This window comes from Halyomorpha halys, unplaced genomic scaffold (assembly GCF_000696795.3).
Source record: "Halyomorpha halys isolate HHAL.00 unplaced genomic scaffold, Hhal_1.1 Scaffold18.1, whole genome shotgun sequence".
In the NCBI taxonomy this organism is placed as follows: Eukaryota; Metazoa; Arthropoda; class Insecta; order Hemiptera; family Pentatomidae; genus Halyomorpha; species Halyomorpha halys.
Genome location: NW_027114407.1, coordinates 1,383,597 through 1,405,968, shown reverse-complemented (window position 1 = coordinate 1,405,968; position 22,372 = coordinate 1,383,597). Strand labels below are relative to the sequence as shown.

Genomic DNA, 22,372 nt, shown 5'->3' with positions numbered 1-22,372 from the left:
AGATAACTGTACAGTGTAATAAATAATCTTTATCATTGTTTGTTTTCACTATTTTTTTACATTGAGTCTCGATTAGATTACTGAATATTTCCAATGTAATTGCGTAAATTACACTCTGACCTCTTTGGTGTAGATGGTTTATTCCTATTCCTTTTCAAGATCATCATTGATGAAGTTAATTTCATCTTCGCTGGATTATGTTTTGCATAATTGAATGTTACTTAATCCCTTGGAAATCCCGAACTAGTTTAGAACTTGTAAGATTGCGCCTTAATCTTGTTTTCAACTCGTGTATAAATGACAGATAAAGTAGAGAATGAAGTGTAATATTGATTATTCCTTGGAGTGTTGTTAGCCATGTCCTACTCGTATTACGTGCCGTTCTGCATATTTTCATTCGGATCCTAATCATTTATTCGGTCGTTTTCTGATATATATTCTTCATTGTTAAGATAATGATATGTTTTCACGTGACTTTTTACTTGGGCCAAATGTTTATTAATGCCTGAGCTATCTTAATAGTGGGTGCTTTACAAACCAAAACATCTGGTACAACTGTGGATTAGCTTAATGTAGTGGAAATGAGAAACGGAGTACCTCGGCGAGTAAAATACGGGTTTATTTTTATTATTTGCGCCGGGCTCGGGTTTGAGTTGGGCTGTGGCAGGTAATTCTTTATTATGTTAAATCAGCCGGAGGTCGGTCTTGAAGTCGCGAGACCCTCCTGGGCAGTACCCATTCTCTAATAATTGGATACGAAACCTGGCGTTTCACCGTGATCTTGATCAATTCATCTTTAATGATCTTGAGATGGGATGTGCGGGGTTGAGGGAACACGTTGTAATTATTTTTTTATATATAATATTTTTTAAACTATTTGATTAACTATCTTTCCTCATGTTTGTTTATCACCTGAAAGGTTTTAACGCGAAAATGCTCGGTTAAAGTGACTTGAAATGCACTTTTAAGCAGCCCAATCTGCAATTTTTTTCCGAGAGGGGTCTACTATGGTGTTATCATTATTAAATTCATTATTTTTCTTGTTTCTTAATAAATAATTAAAATTAATTCGTGTATTGACCTATCACTTAAAATAAAATCTATAAAGCGGTCAATATAATTAATGCCTTACTGATAAGATGAAGAAAGAAAGCGCGGTCATGACCTCATCAACCTGTTAAAAGGCTCTATTAGCCTGTGATCACCTATACAGTCCATTAATATTCCTAATATATTTTTTAATTTACAATTTGTTGGATGGTATTATATGTGTTGGTAGTCTTATGATGAATCATAACAGATAACCCTTATGGCCGTAATAGATGTATGCAATACATTAAAATTAGACAGCACCAAAATCATTAAAAAAAAAAAAAAATTAATGAGCGATCCCACCTTTATTGATTGCTATCACAAAAAGCCCACGGGCTTGAGCGTCGGTTTTGGAAGGGAGGAGGGTATTATGTGGGGAAAAAATGTTTATCATGTTTTTGCTTACATCTCGAAAAATATTGATTTTTATAAAAAATGTTTTTTTTTTTTTTTTTTAATAAATACCAGTACAAAAGCGGTCATATACTGTTGTTGCTTTTTCTAAACCATCTAGTTTCTGAAATATGGACAAATAATAATAAAAATAGAGCAAATTTTAGACCCCTAACCGTAGACACCTAACATTCAAAAACAAAACAATGACCTTTTTGTATTGTTAGGCAACAGCAATACATTACGTGCGTAAAAGTCCAACGGGTACGTATCTTATATACATTTTTCTTTAGGAGTGGATTCTCCGTGATGTTTGAGCTACAACAAACTATTTCGAAATCATCGATCTCCGCAAACTTCCCAGTTTTCGCTGGACTAGCAGATTCATAGTTAATTTCCAGGACACACTTCCTTGTACTCCCGTAGAATTGGGATTTTGGTTCGAAAAAATTCAAGAAATGCTGGAAACTGTTTTAATCGATGTAATGTTTAAATATGTAATTACTTCAATATTAAATTTACAGCGTAAGATCTTAATTTGAAAAATTAAGTGTTATCAAAATGTACTTGACCAAATTTAAAAAATAAGATTGTCATCATAAAGCTAGCTAGATTATCTACAACTATTATTCATCCTTTTGGGGGGTTAGATTGATTGTATGGTTGTGATTGAACAGTTAACAAAAATGGAAAAGAAAAAAATTGAAGAATCTGGAACTTATTAGTCTTTCGCTTTGAAAATCCCCTTCAAAGAATTCTAATGTTACCGTAGTCATTCAAATGTTATAAAATAAACATTTTTACAATTATATATTTATTTTTATTGAGTTATTTTAAATATATTTAAAAAACCAAAAATATTTGAATGTAATTTGAGAGTCAGCAAAACTGGATTTTCACACATTAAAAACACCCGTTCAAACTGGACAATATTGCAGCAATTGCAATTCCTGTAAATTCTCCACCTTTAAACTATTTACTTTGCAAACCATTTCACTCACATTACCCATTGGATTTTTAACCGAAAAGTGAGTTTTTTTTATTTTGCATTTCCATATTTTTAAGGATATTCAAATTAGTTTTCACATAAATGTTTTGCGAAAATTATAAAATTTCAAAATATTAATCTTTTTTTTTTAGTTTTTTCTTTCATAACTTAGAAACTACGGGTTTTTATTAGGTTAGGCTAATGCAGCGTTCGGTCTCAATCCTTTATCTTATGAATCACTGAGTTGACTTTTAAAATCGATTAGCTATTCATCGTTACCTCTTTGTATTTAATGTTTGTCTCTGATCACATCATGATTTATAGCTTCTCTGAATCTTCTCTTAGGTATTCAAATATCCTACAATCAAATACAAAAGAAAAAAAAAAGGACTTAGGCACTGATGTTTAATAAAATTGTTATTCCTAAAAACTATTTAACGTTAATTTACATGTGATGTACAAAAAATAAAAAAATCAATCCTTGATATGACTTATATATCATAATTGTTAACAATAATTAGCATATATGTATATTGAGAAATAAGTATACAGTAGACAGAGATGGCGGTGAGGCGGGGCAGAAGAATCCATCCTTGAGCCGGTGCTGCCCGCCGCCTGGTACCAAGGTTCCCTCTCACCGCCCAGCTCCTCTCTGTTGCACTTCCAACATTACCCTGTCCATTCATCTCTTTGTATATTTATTATTGTTTACGTGTTTAAACAATATTAATATGGATACACAACTTATGTCTACTTTACTAAGTATGTTAAAATTAAAAAAATTACTCCCAGTTTCATATTTCAAATAAGGTATATTAATTTTCAAAAATACTATGAATTACTTTAAAATAGTTCACTAAGTACTATTATAAATTTATATGTAAAAATATTAAATTTTTTTTATATCTCATTCGCTCTGAAACTGTACCCTTGATGAAGGCCTGAATTATAGGCCGGTACTTAAGAACTAAATAAAAATATAGTTAGGTATTTCTAAAATTTACCTAATTTTCTCCATTGATGGCGTTGCATGTACAACCTTTCTCCTATAATCAACTTCTTTTGTTTTATTTTTCACTTTTATATTTTAAACCTTATGATTTAAACAATCCTTTGTAGTTTAGTGACCCAGAGATTTGGGAATAAGGTTTTTTTTTTTTTTTGTTTAGGCGGAGGAAATTGGCCAAAAAAACCTTATTTGCAAAATTTTCACTTGAATCCCCCAGGCCTTCTCACCTCATTAATTACACAGTGACTTTAATTTGTGCATATTTTTACAACGAATTAACATGATTAAAGATTCATTTGTTTAGCTTTTCTTTATGATCTAATCAAAACTACCATCGATTCGGACGACTAACATAATATATTACGGGGATAAGGAGGGGTGTCCCCCTCTTTTTCATGCCCTCTTCTCCAATAATTTTAAAACTCAAAAATATAATTGTAGTTAAACATTACTCAGAAAGATTATAATATTATAAATTGCTTATAAACGCTATTTAGAGAGGTCATATTTCCTAAAACGGTTTAGAAAAACTCCCCAAACCTTCAGTAAGATAAGAAAACCGGTTAAAATTGTTAGGAAATTTTTTAATTTAGCTCTTCCCCTCATTAAGTTAATGCAGCATGGCTCCTTATTGTTGGAAATAACTTTGCATTAGTTGAAATTGAACGCCCCGTTATTTGAGGCTTATTTGAGATCATGAGATTGGGAAGTGTCAACTTCAGGAACCACTCCAGCTTATCAATCGTTATTAAATAAATACCAACTTGAGATTAATTTACGAGAGTACGAAAACAGATGTTTCCATTCGACTAGAAAAGTGCTTCATATTTATTCTCTTATTGTTGATGTAATTAAATAATTATTATAGAATTTTAACATAAAAAATTCAACACGTAACTCTACATTACAAATACGTTGAATAAAAAGTATAGAAAATGGCATAGGAAGATGTTTTCCTAACATAACCCTAATAATTTTATATAAAACGTCCTTCGCTAAAGGTGCATTCAATTGTTATTCCTGCAATACAGTAACTAGGATTCGGTCGGACAATAAAGGGAATGAAGAAAAAACACTGTAATATGACAGTGAGTTGTCATTCCATATTTACTAATATCAAAAGTTTTGTTATGAAGTAATATCGTATCTTGTGCGTCAGCTCAAATAAATTTCCTTACCTGTTTGGATCTTATGACCAATATAAAAATTGTTTGTTGTATCTTCACTAAAATTGATCCGATTTAGTTTTATTTATATGACTAGACGATTTATTAACAATTTTAGGGGGGTGATGTTACAGGAAATGTATAATTTTCTTGTTATTCGAACAACTAATAAAAAGAGAGCGGATTTCCATGGGAACCTTCTTCTGATGCTTTTAAAAACATTATATGTGGCTCACCTGCGATACAACGGACACATTTTAAAAAAACGAACAAAGAAAATGGTTTTGCTGGTTATTTTCGAAATAAGTCCGACCTGAATATGACTTCCTTGAGCAAAAAGAGAACACATTCGAAAAGAGAACACATTAGAGTTGTGTTGTGGTTTCTGCAAGTTAATGTATTTGTGTGAAACAAGGAAAGTTCCATTTTTGATCTCTTGTAAGTTTCGAGTGGACAATAATTAAATAAAAAGGCTGTAATCATGTTACGCTATTGTGAATTGTCATTCTATATTAACTGAGATCTTATCTTATTTATACCTAGTGTGTATAGCGTATTTAATTTGTCTGACCAGACAATTAAATTACCACGACGAGTTAATAACAATTTAATAACGTCTATAGACATATGGTATTTTTAGTTGTTCTCTTTTCTTTGAATTTTATCTTAGTTTTAATTCTCCCATCAATAAACAAATAACAATAGTATTTTTTTTGTTGGTGATGGGAAAACCCCAGCATTTACCTGAAAGAAGAATCTATACAACTAAAAGTCTCTTTGACTCTCTTTTGTTTTAGTTTTTTATTCTATATTAATTAACCGTTAGTTTAATATTTCAGTATTTTTCAAAGTATTTCACTTTACTTTTCTTTTGTACTTGTGAACATTTTTACAATTTTCTTTTCTTTTTTTAATTACATTTTTCGTTTGTTTTTCTTCTTTTTTTAATCATATTTTGTTATTTTATAATCATGATTTAATCATATTTTCTTTTGCTTCTTCTGTAAAATTTAACCTTTTTGAGTTTTGTCACTTTGGGAGAGCTATTTTTAATTTTTCATAAAAATGTACAATTTATAGTTATCGGCGAAAAAAATATATTTCAGTCATAACTTTTCCTGTTTTTTTTTTTTTAGATATATATTAATCGTAGTATGTACTATTTATGAAACGTTACAATGCTCTAAGAAGACCACGTAAGCCAAGTATCAAAATCATTAGACACATTTCGGTGCCAAAGTCTATGGAAAAACTCGGCACTGAGTACGTGATTTAGTACAAGGGTATCGGAGACTAAATTCTTACAAAAAAATCGACATAGAACCGTTGAAAACTAAACGCATCCAATATTTGGCCTGATTAAAGTAGTTTCCTTACATAATAGTAGCGGTAAGTAAAATAAAAAATCAAGCATAAAAATCGAACCATGAAAGTTGTAAGTTATAGGCCATGGGTTGTGGTTGGCATATTATTTTTAGCACCACACGAATGGGTATTTTGTTACACGAAAGAGGGGAAAATTTGCAAGAACTTGACGACTGTCAATTTAAAAAACGGAAATCTGATTGACATGTTACAGGCCATGACTGCAGAATAGTCAGCTGATCAAGTATTCAGGGGAAGGATGGACGCGTGAACATCTCGTCTCTAATATTCGTTCGCGTATGGTAAATCTATTAATAAATAAAAATTGTTGATGGCAAAGATCCACGTTATAGAAAATATATTGAGCTCTGAACCTAGAACTCTCTAATGCTCCTGAGAACCGTTGACGTTATGTCACTGAACTAATCATTGCCTCGAAATGGTAGATTTGATATCCCCAGTATTACTGGTTAGTCTAGAAATAGATCTGTACCTTCCTAATTACTGTCCATACCGGTTCAATCTTCCTCCAGGCAAAATGGTCCTGTGCCGATTTTCTTGGTATTCATTTTTGCTATCAGATAGCTATCAGCTATTTTTGTTTCAGATACTTTGATTTATAATTTATTGTTTGTTTATAATCATCCATAGATAAGTTGTCTACTATATATATTAATCAGGGTTTCTCCAGCGATGTTCAATCAATATTTTAATCTATATTAATACTTTATATCATTAAAAAAAAAAAGTTAAACATTGGAACTACTTTCGCCTTGCTTTCTACTTTTAATAGTTTTCATCAATTTAAAGAACCTTCCAACCATTGACTTGGAATTAAAGTTCAAGTACACATGATAATATATTGAGATATCCTTCACCAGGCGGTGAAAAAACCAGTTCGGCTCAACTCAACTTAAATGGTATACCTGTTTCTCTGAACTACAGAGATACAGAAACCTTCTATTGTTTATGTTCATAAGTAATAAGAGCGGCTAGGTAAATTCTTTCATGAGTAGCCTTTATTTTTTCGTCATGTAGCAAATCTTGAAACTGTACCATATGTGTCCGATTAGAAGAATGTTTTTATCGTTCAGGACATAAATATCATTCGCAAAAAAGATCTTAGATCGTCCGAAGTCTAATTTTATAGGTCAACGAACAATATTTTGCAAAAATATATCTATAAATCACGAAAACTACTACTACGAAAATATTCTCCATAAACTACTTTGAGTTCCATTTAATAAGCTTCAATTTTCGTGTGTGATGGGCATCTGATGTTTAGATCTTCCTGAAATAAAGTAGCTGCCAGGAGATGTTAAGACAAAAAGGCGGGCCTAAGGATTTACTGTGGGGTGTGGCAAAGGCATTGGAGCTAATCACCTGCTGCCTCCTGTTTCTATTTATATTAAAATTGCAGACATTCCTATTCAACTCAACGTAAACCTGAGCTCTGAGGGCGTGGTCAGTTACTCTATTTTTGGCTTCACATTCTCTTTGAATGAGAGTAGGGTACGCCTAAGAACGAAATGTACTTACAGAGGTACTTAAGCATATTTGTGGGTTGTTACTGAGGTTTACGTTCATGCATATCGAAACTTGAAGTAATCCGTTACCTAGACATCTGTACATCTTAAACTTCCTGAGATACAGTCGTTTAATGACCAGAATGTTTTTTTAAATGACGAAAAATCAACATTTTGGTCATTTATTTTGGAAAATGTCATGGAAACTACGAAGATAATCATTACAAACTACTTTGTGGTGCATTTAAAGTCTAGAATAAAATCCGGTATTACAAATAATTGCGAAAAATAACTTTGCTGTAAAATTCGATCGCCTTATTCAAATTATATTTACCGCCATGCATTGCCCTTTCCTGTTGAAAGGGACCAGTTAATATCTCTATATCGACTGCTTAGTAAAATAACAGCCTATCTTTCTTAAATATTAGTGAAGAAAAAATAATAAATAACCTGTTGGTTTGTTTACAAGATCTGACAGGAACGATAGAAGTTAGCTAAACGGTGATAAGATAAGAGAGGAGTTACCTAAACTGTTACTATGGCTGCAAGTGGCGTTAAATACTTGAAAATTCTAAAATACTTGATGCAGGAACTACTACATTACTATCTCTAAGTAGTAAAAATATTTTTTAGAACCATAAAACTTATTTGTAATTTCGTTCATTTTTATAGAATTCATTGAAAATACTAGTTGATTTATTTTTATAGCTAGATATGGGCAAATTACACGAGTCTTGGAGGAAGGAGTAGAATGGTATGTTAAATAACTATTACATTCTAATGTCTAAAAAATATCAATGTATAAAATAATACTTGGTTGGCCAGGTCCTTCAGTACCTTCCCGTGCCTACCGTGGTCCCGGCTGTTCCCCTCTCCTAAACCACGGTAGTGAATCCTGTGATGAAGGTAACAACTGTCTTACACTTCGCACTATTAACAGTAGTTGCAGTGATTGTAAAGTGTCGTAATTTTATTTTCGTGTGATAAAATCTTGTATTATAGTTATAAAATCAATTTTATCTTTAAATACACCTAGAAATAGGGTTAACTTCAAAGTATCAAGTATTTTTACTTAGCTAGTTTCGGGTCGAATAAGAAAATTTAGGCTTTTTGAATGATAGATTAGAGTTGGCATATTTTCTTTCCGTTACTTTATTCTTGTTATTTATTGTTTAGGAGTTTTGCGTGTATATACTGAGCTTATGCGGTGATTCATTGTTTATCTTAGAAGGTTGATTGATATAGCACTATCTTGTGACAGATAAGATTGTAACTAGGTGATGCTGTGACTGTGCCTCTTCTCGCTCGTGGCCGTCAGCGTCATACCTTCACCGGTCTCTATAGTCCTGTTAAAAAAAAATTACCAATTTCCATCTTTACTCATACCACTACCCCGAACTTCTATTAAAAAAATTAATTATGTATTGAAAAATAATCGTAATTTATTGATTTTTAACCGACAATTACACAGCCACTGGGAGACCTGCCGTAGTTGCTACATAGCAAATATTTAAACGAACTGTCCAACCAGTTTTCGAGTTTAATGGTTCCATAAACTAAAAGAATATTTTAAGTATATTCGACTTTTTGATGTTTCATATTGTATCATGATCAAATATAATAAAATATACATTGTCAATATTTGATAAACTAAAAGCTTTAAAATTTAAAATAATTAAATTAAAAAAATACTATGAAAATACACGTATTCATTCTAAACTTGGAAGAAGTATAATGAAGAAAGTAAGCTTCCAAAAAAAGTGAAGCCAAAAAGGCAGGCCTAATGATAAACTTTGGGGGCGGGGCGGAGGATATGGAGCCAATCGCCTGCTTCCTTCAGTTATGTATTTATATTCCAATTTCGAACGTTCCTATTAAACTCAACGTAAACCTGAGCTCTGAGGGCGTGGTCAATTTCTCTCTTTTTTTGGGTTCACTTACTCTTTGAATGAGAGTGATGTACACCATCACCCTGATCCTAAGAACGCAATATACTTACAGAAGTACTTGAGCATATTTTTGGGTTGTTACTGAGGTTCACATTCATGAAAATCGAAACTTGAACCTGCCTTCCTCGAAATAGCGACATGTACTGAAGTTTCCTGTCCGCTATCGCAATAAAAAAAAATAAATAATAGTCCGTGGGTTTTGTAAGAGATAAGAAATTTTCCTTCAACCGAGATATCACTGTCATTTTGTTATTAATATTCGTGACATTTTTCCGGGATGTGGAACGGATAATAGTTCATGGTAAACAGTTAATCGGTCGTTCATGAACGATAATAGAAATTATTAGTGATTTTATGCATTTCTTCCTGTTGTTATTTTGTATTTTCCTCAATAAATCTGCCGATCTTAGCTTTGTAATTGACATGTACGAATATAGAAATAAACGTGCTAAAGGAAAAAAATAAAATACTGTATTAATTTATAGGAAATTAAAGTATTCATATAATTTTAATTATATATTATGCTTTAAATCTGTTCTATAATATTTTATTTCTAACCAGTATTTTATTTAAAGAAATTCTTCTCTACTTAGTAAGAATATAATTGATGCCAAGTTCAAATTTCGCAATGTCGTAAGGTCGAGAGATCACTCAATAGCGGTGTGTTCAATTGTCCTTACCTTGAACTTCTCTACAGCATTGTTTTGTTGAATAATTTTTCCAGGTATACAAAAAGATAAAAACATTGGTCATTGTTATGTAAGTGTTTCCTCGTTTACTATTTTACTATTTCAATGTAATAATTTTTCTATTTACATAAATATATAAAAATTTAAAAATGTTTAATGTGTCATTGCATAATAACTATTATGTAAATTTCAATATTTTTTTCGATTTTGCTGTTCTTTATTTCTAATTATCACGACTCTCATGTTTTTGTTTTGTCTTTTGTATGTTTTAATGGAATTCATTTTGACAAGAAGAAAAACGATATGTTATGATGGAGCCATGAAAATCATAATAGAAATAGAACTGTATTTTATCGAATATGAATGGTAATATCTAACAGAATTAATTTGAACTAGAAGCTGTTCAAGGGAAAAAAAAGGCCCTGACACAACTCAAGGAAAATAAAAGTGAAACAAAGCAGTTTATAAAGTTTCGACTTCAATTCAACGCTAACCCATTAAATTTATCTCTATATCAAAATAAACAAAGCTGCATAAGTGGTACATGATTCATTTATTTTTAATTTATTGGAGCTTTACATATATTGAAATTTAAACTGCTGGTGTAGGAGTTACCATGGAGGTTTTTCGAATCTCTTTGTCTTGCTCATGGAGACTGCATATCTGAAGTTACTTCAGAAATAATCAACAGTTTAAGATAATTCAAGAACCTCAGATTTATTAATTAAAAAAAGATCTTATCTTTTTATAGAATGGTATACTTTTTTTTCTCCTTAAGTTAGTGAGGAAGTAAAATTAATTCAAAATTATCACAATTTTGTATATATTTTTTCTTTTTGGTGTTTTCTTTACTGTTCTATAAATAACAATAGCAACACTTTTTCGCCTAATTTCCATTATTGAAATTTTTCAAAATCTAGAACTTTAGTTTATCTGAAACTCATTAGGATGCTCTTACATCTTAAGACAAAATCAATTTCCAATTATTTCTCATCATTTTTTTACTACAGCTCTTTATCTCGAAGTCTAATATTTATTTAATCTTTTGATTTGCTGCTAAAAAAAGTTGAAGATAAACAAGAATTGATGTAATATTGACCCTTCAAGGTCACATCTTACTTCTTACATCTGGTCCTTTGTATCTTCTTGACATTAATTATTAATGAACTTTTTTTTTATGCTATTTAGTAATGAATTAATTATGTATTTAATTTATGTAATAAATATGCTGATGTATATCATTTTCTTTTTCAGATCTTGAAATATAACAATATGAGAAATTCTAATTTACTGAAATGGGCCCAGAATAAGCAAAATGATAAAGGTTAGTAATTTTTATATTTTATTAATTTATTTTTTAATATTATAATTATTATTGCCTTATAAATTCTTATATGCTGTCAAAGAGGGTTTATTTTGCACTGGGTTTTGGACTTTCTTTTTCCGCATCTTTGATCAACTTACAGGAATTAGAAAAAAATGAAATTTATATCAGCTTCCTTGGTGTATGAGTAAAACGAAAAAGACCTTACTTAAAAGTATATTGATCTCTATGTGTTTTTTAAAAATCAGAATCTGGAGTTTACGGTTATTGATTTTCACCTGAAATTTAAGCCTGTAACCATCATAGAAAAGTACCAATAATAACATATTCAAAAAATTATATTATGTTATAAATTATAAAAGGCAAAAGAAAAAAAAAATATAATTTATAATGAGATTATTTTCCCCCTAAAGTTGGATCTACCATTTGGAATGTATACTTCTTTTCTTTCCCTCCTGGCCCTTTACTACCATTGGTGTTCACTGAGCAATACAAAACATTTGGTGTCGTTTTAACTATTTTTTCCCTTATGGAGCAAATTAACCCTCTTTGATCACAGTTTATATAATAATCTTTGAGTAAACATTGACAAATTAGAATATTAGATAACATCAATACTAAATAAGTTTTGTTTTATTACTTAAGATTGTATTTAAAAAATGATTCTTCCTATTTATTTAGTTATAGTTACACTACATTTTATGTTTTGGTACATTGTCTATCCAATTGAAAGTTCATATAACTTATTTTCAGGAAATAGAAACTGGCTACACCCACCAGATACTTTGCAAAAAGGTCATATTGCCTACCTCGTCAAGGTAAATGTTTTTTTAAAAATAATTTAATTATAAGTGTTTCATTATACCCCTTACTGAAAAATCATTCCTTTTATTTTTTGTTAGGCAAAGTATAAATTTTTTAAGAAAAACTAATATCTTCATTTTTATATATAGTTTCTAGGAAATACTGAAGTTGATCAGCCCAAAGGTATTGATGTTGTTAAGGAAGGCATTAGGAAACTCAAGTTTAATCAACAGCTTAGAAAAGCTGAAGGGACCAAAACACCAAAGGTTGAACTAACTATAAGTATTGATGGGGTCGCAATTCAAGAACCTAAAACCAAGGTATAAAACATTCTTCTCAATTAAAAGACAGTTATACTTTAAGTCGGTTAGTTAGTTGGAAAATATTATTGTTAATCCCACCATCTCTGGTCAGGCATGTATTTTATTACATAAAATAATATAAAAGTTGGGTGTTATTTGTTAGGCACCATTCTATTACATTGAGTGTAAATAATTGCTATTATTAAGTGCTGTATTTTTTCCTTTGCTTTGCTCTCATCTTTAATAGCCAAAATTTTAATGAATATTAATCATATATATATAAATATGATTTGCAAGTAGTTCACAATGTAAAGAATCATATCTAATATGTATATAATACTTCAGGTAATTACTCAATTATTTGCTAATTATATTCTTTTTTTTCTAGTTATTAATGATTTACCATCATTCTTTATACAAAATTATAAATTCAATAATAATGATGAGAGTTGAATACAAATGTAACTCTTAATTATTGTTTTGACGTTTAGCTACTTAAATAATAAAATTAAAATTGCCTTCAGTTTTTAGAATTTTACATAAAACTAAGGTTGGAATATTACACATATTTTTAAAAATAACATTTTTAATATTTAAAAACAAAAATTTACATTTCCCCTTAATTTTTAATCTATTCAATAACAATATTATCTTAATTTAGAGGAAATCATATTTTGCTTATTTAGTTCTGGGAAGTCATTTATCAATGTGATAATTTATCAAAATATTTTGTTTACTCCCAGTCAGGGATGTTTTATTAATCATAGTTTGTATATATTTTTTAAAGTATAAAATAATATTTTAAATTATCAAATTTTACTTATCTACTGATTCAGTTGTACAGTTCATGGACACTCTAATATACCTGATGATATGTTATTTAATCCATATAAACATTTTTGTGGAAAAAAAAAATCATTTTGAAAAGCATTAAATTTACTAATATTTATAAGAAAATAATTTTAATAATAAAATGATAGTACTGTATAACTAATATATTAGATAAATAGAAAAGAAATAAGTGACATGTTGAAATATTCATAATTAGTGCCATGTGTAAGTATATTAATGGAGAATAATTTATTTCTAAATTTTAGAGAATTCTACACCAATACCCTCTCCACCGGATATCATATTGTGCTGATGATAAAGGAGAGAAGAAATTTTTTTCATTCATCGCCAAGGACTGCCCAGATTCGGAGAGGCATGTGTGTTTTGTTTTTGTCAGTGATAAGCTGGCAGAAGAGATTACACTCACTATAGGGCAAGCTTTCGATCTAGCATACAAGTAAGCCACAAAACATTGCTTCAACTTGATAAGGTTTTATTTTATGATTATTTTTTATATTTTATGAGCCTTTTAGTTAAAAGAATGACTAACTCAATAAAATCAATCATAGTATTTTCAATTTTAATTCTGTAACAGGTTAGCGTTTGAATAAAAGAAAAGAATGTGAATTTTAGTAAAATAAAAAAAAGTAAAGAATTTCACAATTGACAACAATGTGTTTCTTAAAACTGTGCAATTAAGTAATTAAGCAAGTTCATGAAACTAAAAGGCTCTTATATATTTGAGAAAATATGAGGTGCTACCTTTGTTAAATATTGAAGGAAATTAATAAGTAGAATTTTGAAATTAAAAAATGTTACTAATTTACTTTCTAAAACCAGTTCCTATTATAATATAATTTACCCTCTTGCCACCAGAAAGTAAATATTTTGAAGCTTGTTATATTTAAAAGAAAAGAATTTCATATTTGTTTCTGAAATTTTACGCAATCCATATTTTTAAAGCCTTTGAGGATATAGTGGAAGTTAAGTATTAAGTATTCATATTTTTATCATTATAATTAAATAATAAAGCTTAGGTAATTAGCTTAATAATCATTTCATTAAAGTGTTCTATTTATTTCGAGAAATGAATAAATAGAGAGATGATGCTCTCTCCTCATCTCAACTTCCTGTTCCATTCCTATCCTCGCATGACCTAATCCAAATATCCTACAACTCCAAAAATCTCAAAAAAATTTTCCGTTCCTTTCTAATGGAATGAAATCTATTCCACCACTTTCATCAATTCCATGGTTGATATCGTCATTCTATTCTCCTCGGCATCCTCAGTTTTCATGCCCCTCTTAAGACCTCTACCTTCTGTCGCTATCCTGCTCCTTGTATGTGTCAAGAAATAAAGGACCTGTAAAGGCATACCAGAGAGCTGCAAAACTTTTGACATAAGCAAATCCATATACTTTCATGAATCCATCTCCTCTGCTTCTGACTCCAAATCAAAATGGCAACTTCTTTGAAAATTTTCTCTCTGAAAATCCTCTTCCTCATCAGTTTTGCCAGTTTCATCTTCCGAACTTGATTCATACTTTTTATCTATCACTTTTCCACTTTCTTCCTACCTCTCCTCAGTTCTAAAATTTCATTGTGATATTTTTTATAGTCATAACACCATAATTTTTGATTGGAATAAGGATCAGAAGTGAATTTTTTTTTTGTACGAATCAATTATTTTATTTGACTTAGGGATTTCTGTTATATTTGATTTGGAATAAATATCTATTTTCTTTGCTTGTGGATATAATATCTTTAATATTATCAGAAATATTAAACAATAATTAATATTTTGAATATAATTAATAATATTAAAATAATTTACTTTTTCCTTTTCTGTTCTTTTGTTCTTCTTTTATTTTTTAATTTAGAATAAGAACTAAGTTTTTTTTTTCTTGTTTACCAATTTTGTACTTATTATCCTATTTGACATTGTATAATACCATTAGAAGTGGATATTTTTTACATATGAATTTATTATTTTATTTTTATTTTGTTTACAGATTTCATATTTGTTTATATTGTGCACAATGTATAAATGAAGTTATTTTTATGTTTAATTTCTGGTTAGTTTGTTTTCTTATAATTTGTTCATGTAAGTTATTCTGAAGGACAATGTCCCAGATTGATTTTCTATTGCATTTTACATACACATAGTATCTTAAACAGACATTAAATTAATGTTCTGAAACATAATAATAATAATATTTTGAAATAATAAACAAGAAATTCTAGATCTATTACAAAAATGTATGCTTATACACCTCATATTTTTTGTTTTAACAAAATTTGTATAATTCTAAACTAACAATAGCTCTAAGTATCAAGTTTAAAAAAAAAAAAATTATGTATTTCAATAAAATATCAATTTTTTTTTTAAGTTAATAAATAAATGTTTTGTCAATAATCATATCTATATTTTCAAATTTAATTAATTTTTGTTGTGTGATATTTTTTTTTTTTTCTGTTTGATACAGTACTTGATACAAGAAAAACATTTATTTACCATTGAAGTATCCATTTATATTCCACTTCTTTTTGATAAATTTTAATATGTTTTACTAAACCAATCATTCCTCTGTTTTATTATTTTTAAAGTTTAACAATGTTATTGCAGGAGATTTGTCGAAACAAGCGGTAAAGACCTGGAAGTGCAGCGAAGAATGATGGTGTTGCAGCAACGAGTCAAGCAGCTAGAGCACGAAGCTTCTGCCCTCAGGCAGAGGCTTTCTGATGTTTTGAATGGCCAAGCCAATGTAAGTTATAAACTCTGTATCTACTTAATTTTGTATTTCCCCAAACTGTATAAGTATTTATAATCCCTACTTCTAAGCCTAAACATAACAACAAATGAACTCTCAAAACAATACAAGTTTTAGGACTTCTAAAGATTATCCTAAAGTGAAGTATTAAATTCTTTCATTATTAGTCATTGGATTAGGATTCATGCAAAAATATTAGTAGGAATTCCTATGAGATGTTTTGTGTAAATAGGGTGGTCACATTGATTGCAAATGTAGTTGTGGTATAGTTAACAATTGTTCTCAACTAAAGATGTGTGGGCTTGTTGACTTGATATCTATCTCACTTTCCAGCAATAAAGTTTCTTTTGTTAAGAAATCCCAGCAGCTGGAACTTCTGGATTCGCCAACGTTGAATACTATTCTCATTATTTTATATTTCTCTTAACTCATTCTAGACTGATTGCACAGTGTGTGTGAAATTGATTTCCGAGGCTATAAGACCAGTTGCACACTGTGTGTGCAATAATAATAATGAGCATTTATCAGGTATTGTGAGTAAAGTATTTTAATAATCATCAGTATCTAATAATCAAGGTGAGACTTTTTTTTAATAGTATCTGTAAAGTATAGAAAACAATTTTGGCATTGGTTTTGTTGCATACAGATTTTTGAAATCTTCATCTTTAGGAAATATCAATGTAGGAACCCATATGTATCTAATCTTCAGTTTTTCAAGTCTATCACCAACCGTAATAGTATTGTCTTCTATTCATACCTTGTTTTATTTTACATTGAATTGCGCACTTGGTATTCAATCTGCTCCTCACAAAAAAAATATTTTTGAGGAGCGAGCTGCATTCACAGTATGGAATCATTTTATTTATGCGAATTCACTTACGAATTTGCTGATTTCTGGGGATTGTGTTCGAAAAAAATCTGTTATCTCCAATGGGTTAATATAAATCTGTTTTTTAGATTAGATTAACTTCTTATAATTTACAAGATTGAATATATTATGAAACAAATTTCAAACAAGTACTAATGGAAAAACAAAATAATTTGGTCTCATAGAAATGTATTCACGATTTGGTAAGAGAATAAAACAAACACTGTAACCACTCCTCTTAACAATCTGTTTGTTTAATATTTTTATTGGCTTATGTATTGCAGTCTTTGAATCTTATTAAATTTATTGAATTGATCAGTTCACACTGTTTTGAGTATACTATGAGGTATAGTGTGAACCTCAAATCTGCAAATCTGTTACATGGATGATCCTGTCAGTTTGAGTTTCAAAATGACCCTATTCAGTTGAAGCAACATATTATTTAGATCGTTGGAAAAGATGAAAGGTCGGTCCAGAAACAGCTTAAGATATATCTGTCTTTTATTTTGCCAATATTGAGCTTTGATGGCAAAAGCCACCTTTATTTTGTTTCTTGTATAGCTAAGGCATATATTTTATATGGGCTCTGGAGTGTTCTCGAGGGTTTATTTGAATTCATCTATTGTATCACGTGATTTCATTTGAGTTCATGTGACTAAGAGTAGTTACATTGTTTGCAAATATTTTGGCAGCAACTGCTTATACAGAGAAACTTCTCTGTATAAGAATCCGTTCAAAAATTTATTTATAAAATCTCATCAGAAGTTGTTTTATTAAATTTTCTTAACAATGTAACTGCAGCCTTATCTAAAAGTAAATTTAATAATGTATGTAACTAAAAGTAATAATTTAATTCTCATGTATTTTCATTTTTAGGATTTGGAAGGTTACATGAGGCGGAATAAAATAAGCAATATGCTTACGGTATCTCAGTCAGAAGATTCCACAACTACAGTCAATTCTATCACTCCTACTTCTAATGGCACTTCTGATACTAATGGTACAGTTTACTTTACTATTATATTTAATACTTTATTTAGAAAGTGAAGTTGAAGTTGGAATAGCATCATTATAAAATTAAGACTATTGTAAATTTGTTATTGAAATAATTTTCTCCTGGTGATGTATTTCGGACACCTATGACTTCCAACTGGCTCTGGAAGTATATTGGCACTGTAAAATTTTGTGATATTGACATCATTATTTTAGTTGCCTCAAAAATGCATTTATTAAATGTTTGGGAATTAACATAATTGTACTTAATTTTGCCATGTGAGTGAAGATCCATTGCTATAACCCACATACTTATTCATCTTTCCTTCCTGCAGAATAACAAAACATTTTTCAGGTGTGATTTAGAAATGCATACATTGCAACCCCTGAAGTATAATGACAAAACTGCACTTTCCTTATATTTAATAATTCCATCTGTTCATTTATATCTTTAACATATGTAAGTCATATATTTTGTCAAATGTCAATCTATTTATTTTAATATACAAGCAGTTTTCTATCAAAAATCAATATGTCCACTTTTGGAAAGTTATTACTTATAAATTATTGTGGGAGCATTTCATGATAAGTTAATTTGGTATTGAAAACGTTGATTTGTAACAAATATTTAACAGGGGAAATATAATTTTAAAATAAATGTTTCTGGTGTAAAATTTTAACTTGACAAAAAACCATTTACTTTTCAGAAGTGACTACTTTAACTTTAGATAAAAGTTTTCTCATTTGTATTTGCAAGTTTATATGACCCATTTCTATTTGTTCCCAAGTTTATATTCTATACTTAACTTTTCTAACTACTTGTATGAAGCCTATGTGTTATAAAGTGAACCTAATTGTTTTAATTTTTTTCTGAGAGTTGAAAAGCATTGTAAATTATAGACTGTGGACCAGCAAAGAAAATTATTCTTTATTTGATCAGAAAAAATAGTTTGAGGATGTTTGTTTTGTACCTCCATCCAAAATTTTGATTTACAATAAATAATACAGTACATCTAGCTATAAAATAATAATTTCTATAATCTAATTCTCATTAATTATTTTTCATTCTGAACAAAGAGTTTTTATGATGCATAATAAACATTGATTAATTACATTTTCATAATTTTTCTATTCTCAATTTCTCATTTAAGTTGACTGTTTTATTATAATTGGTGGATGATAGTTGACTGCGATAGGAGAATACATATAATCAATCAGATCAGGTGATATAACAAACATGTGGTTTCTTTTTTAATGTTAGTGGTTATTTTGTCGTATCACCTTTACTGATTTCTAATATTTTTTTTTCAATAATTTATTTATTGTTATTTACAACATTATAAAAAAATACAACAAGTAAATTTGCTGTAAGTGATATAATGACATGATACAAAAATGTGGAGAGTCTACCCACTGATAGAACTCCAATTATTTCTAATACTAAATTATTAAATAACATTGTATTAACATTCATTATTTATTTTAGGATTGCTCCTCAACTTGAATTATAGTACTAATAGTTCTTCAAGTAGTACTAATTCGTCTGGTTCCAGTCCAGGAGTTCCTCCCGTCCCTCCTAGGGCTTTTGAAAAGAGTGCATTTATTAGGTAAGATTTAATTAAATTCGATTTTTTTTTTTTTTTTATGTAAGGTATATAGGTACATCCCGTACCTTAGAGGCATATATTCCTGAAAGGATGAAGGTGGACATATTTCAAAGAATAAAAAATAATTATAATTACAATACCTCAGTAATCAGGATTGTCTTGTAATCTGAAGCATTTAATATAAGTATAAAATAATGAATAAAATAAATAAATAAATTAGATTTGTGAAGATTTGATATATTCAAAAAAGGTTGACATTCACATGGTCAACTTACACTGAGCAGCTTAGTGTAAGTTGATTAGTCAGGTGTGATCAACATATAAATTGGAAATCTGTAGGGCAAAAGAAGAAAAGGAACCATTGGTTTTTTAAAATCTTTTTTTGTAGACAGTTGTAACACAAAAAAAATTGTCATTTCAGCCTGCTAATAGGTTTTCCTCCACTATCACCATTAGCTTGACTAGCTCCACTATGAGAGCTTGTTCACAACCCCTTCAAATTAGTGGGAGACGGCAGCTGTGACCAAAAAAGCACAATAAATTTGTCATCTTTTGAAATTTTCCTTTTTTATTGTTACAGTGAGATACCTGCTGTCGGAACTAAATTAGAAGGATTGCTTTTAGATGAATTAGATGATGATTTCAATCCGAGAGCATTTGAAAATTCTAACACTTCCCCGACTACTAACGGAAATCCTCCTTTATGTAAGTATATTTTTAATTTTCTGTAATGATCATTGATACTTACATTGTGGGATTTGATTTTCTCTGAACGTATCGAAAATAGATTTTATGAAATAATTTATTAATCATTTGTACATACATCTTTTCATTAATTCATTTACTGTATCATAATAAATTTTATATATTTTTTCCCAGTGGCTCCCCCACCAAAGCCTCCAAAGAAAAGACCTGAGCCTACTGCATCACCGACTTTAGATTCTGACCCATTTGGAATGGGGGATTTTGGTAGCGCACCGGTCGATTTGGAAAATGCAATTGGTCTTCTTGATAAGAGGATATTAGAAATGAAGGTAAGCTCTTAAAAAGATTATATTCAGTATAACATTCAAACAGTACTTAAAATAGTACATTTTAACTGTAGCACACAATAAATTTCAGATGTTTTGTATCATGTACAATGTGACCCATAATGTAATTTTAGTTTTGCACACAAAATTATTTCAAAATTGAAGGAATATAGTTGTTTATGAATGAATTCAAAATTAGCAGTAGACAAAAATATATATTAAACTATTTATAAATTTACCTAATCAGATCAGAAAGATAATATATATTGTCATCACATTCATATTTTCATCAAAACTTCAATAAAAAATCTCTAATTTGAGGTAAAAAAAAAAAAATGGTGTTCCTATAGTTGGCTGTAAATGTATTAATAGGAGAAGTTAATTGGAAAATTGCATGCAGACAGTAAATTGAATAGCAATAATTAAATAAGATATACAGTAGACTATTCCAATTAAATAACTTAATTATAATTATTTTAATGCTATTTCTGTCACTTCCTCGTTACCAAATATCTTTGTATTCTTGTAGATTATTAACGGAAAAATGTATACTTAACATACTTCGATTTTATTTATATTATTTTGACTTCTTTCCGTTTTGCATGCGTAAATGTATTTTCCTCAGCAGCCCTATATTTCCAAAATGAGCCATCCTGTTTGGCCTAAATTTGGAGAATGGTGGGGATTAGTGTTTTCATAGTTAAGAATTAATGTCATCAAAATCCGTCAACTGCTTTTGCTTTACCATGCGCAAAAGCATTTTTCTTGACACTCCTGTTTAAAGTTAATTTTGTTCTCCAAAAACAAATTGATAGTTTTTTATGTTTCTATTCATTTTTTTACGTTTTCTTTTTTATTAGTACTGAATTATTATTAATAAACACTTTTATTTAGTTAAAAATTATAATATTTAAGTTTTGAATTATAAAATTATTTTAATTGGTTATTACAAAATGTTTCTTCCAAATATCTCCAAAACATGAAATGATTTTTTTTATCCTATAATGTTTAAGACATTTTCATTTCTAAATTAGTAACTTTTACTAATTATAATTTATATTACCAAATTGATCAAAATATTTATATTAAGTATAAATAAGGTGAATTTTTATTTCAGTTACTTTAATATAATCAAATTTTTAATTTCAGGATGGATTTAGCAGAGGACTTTCAATTGGAAATGATGATTTTTCTCTCGAATCTCTAGATCCTCTGAGAAAGTAATGAAGAAGTGAATGAATGAATAGAAAAATTATCTTGCTTGATTATTAATACAATTATTGTAAAAAAAAATTATTAATTGTAACAACTAAAGATAAAAAAAAGGAAGTTTCTTGTTGTTATTATGCAACCTAAATCTATTTATTACCCATGTGATAAATATTATTATGATTTATTTCTATTTACTGTTTAATTTGTGTGTGTAAATAACATATGTGCTTGTGTTATAATAAGATCTGAAAGTTGTGTTCAATATTAGGGACCAAATCTATGAATTAATTTTTTTTTTTTTTACAAATGTGTATATTTAGAATTTGTATATAATCTAAAGAGATATTATTAAATCTTTATTAATATTATTGCATTGTGCATTAGTTTATAGTGTTGTTATTTAATAAGATGTAACAATGATAAGTTGAAGTATTAAATATATATAAACATAT

The 22,372-nt window shown here is 29.1% G+C and overlaps 1 protein-coding gene across 1 annotated transcript in view; it reads left to right on the top strand.

The window, feature by feature from the left end:
• The window catches only part of ced-6 (PTB domain-containing adapter protein ced-6), a 79,469-nt gene extending 57,098 nt beyond the window's left edge, over positions 1–22,371 (top strand). The window contains exons 2-11 of the mRNA XM_014420538.3: positions 11,432–11,501; positions 12,255–12,319; positions 12,455–12,625; positions 13,705–13,895; positions 16,065–16,203; positions 17,954–18,077; positions 19,557–19,677; positions 20,258–20,382; positions 20,557–20,711; positions 21,858–22,371. Of these exons, the coding sequence (XP_014276024.1) occupies positions 11,450–11,501; positions 12,255–12,319; positions 12,455–12,625; positions 13,705–13,895; positions 16,065–16,203; positions 17,954–18,077; positions 19,557–19,677; positions 20,258–20,382; positions 20,557–20,711; positions 21,858–21,932 (1,218 nt within the window). The 5' untranslated portion in view covers positions 11,432–11,449 and the 3' untranslated portion in view covers positions 21,933–22,371. The remainder of the gene's footprint in view (positions 1–11,431; positions 11,502–12,254; positions 12,320–12,454; positions 12,626–13,704; positions 13,896–16,064; positions 16,204–17,953; positions 18,078–19,556; positions 19,678–20,257; positions 20,383–20,556; positions 20,712–21,857) is intronic.
• Position 22,372: the final 1 nt, after the last annotated feature.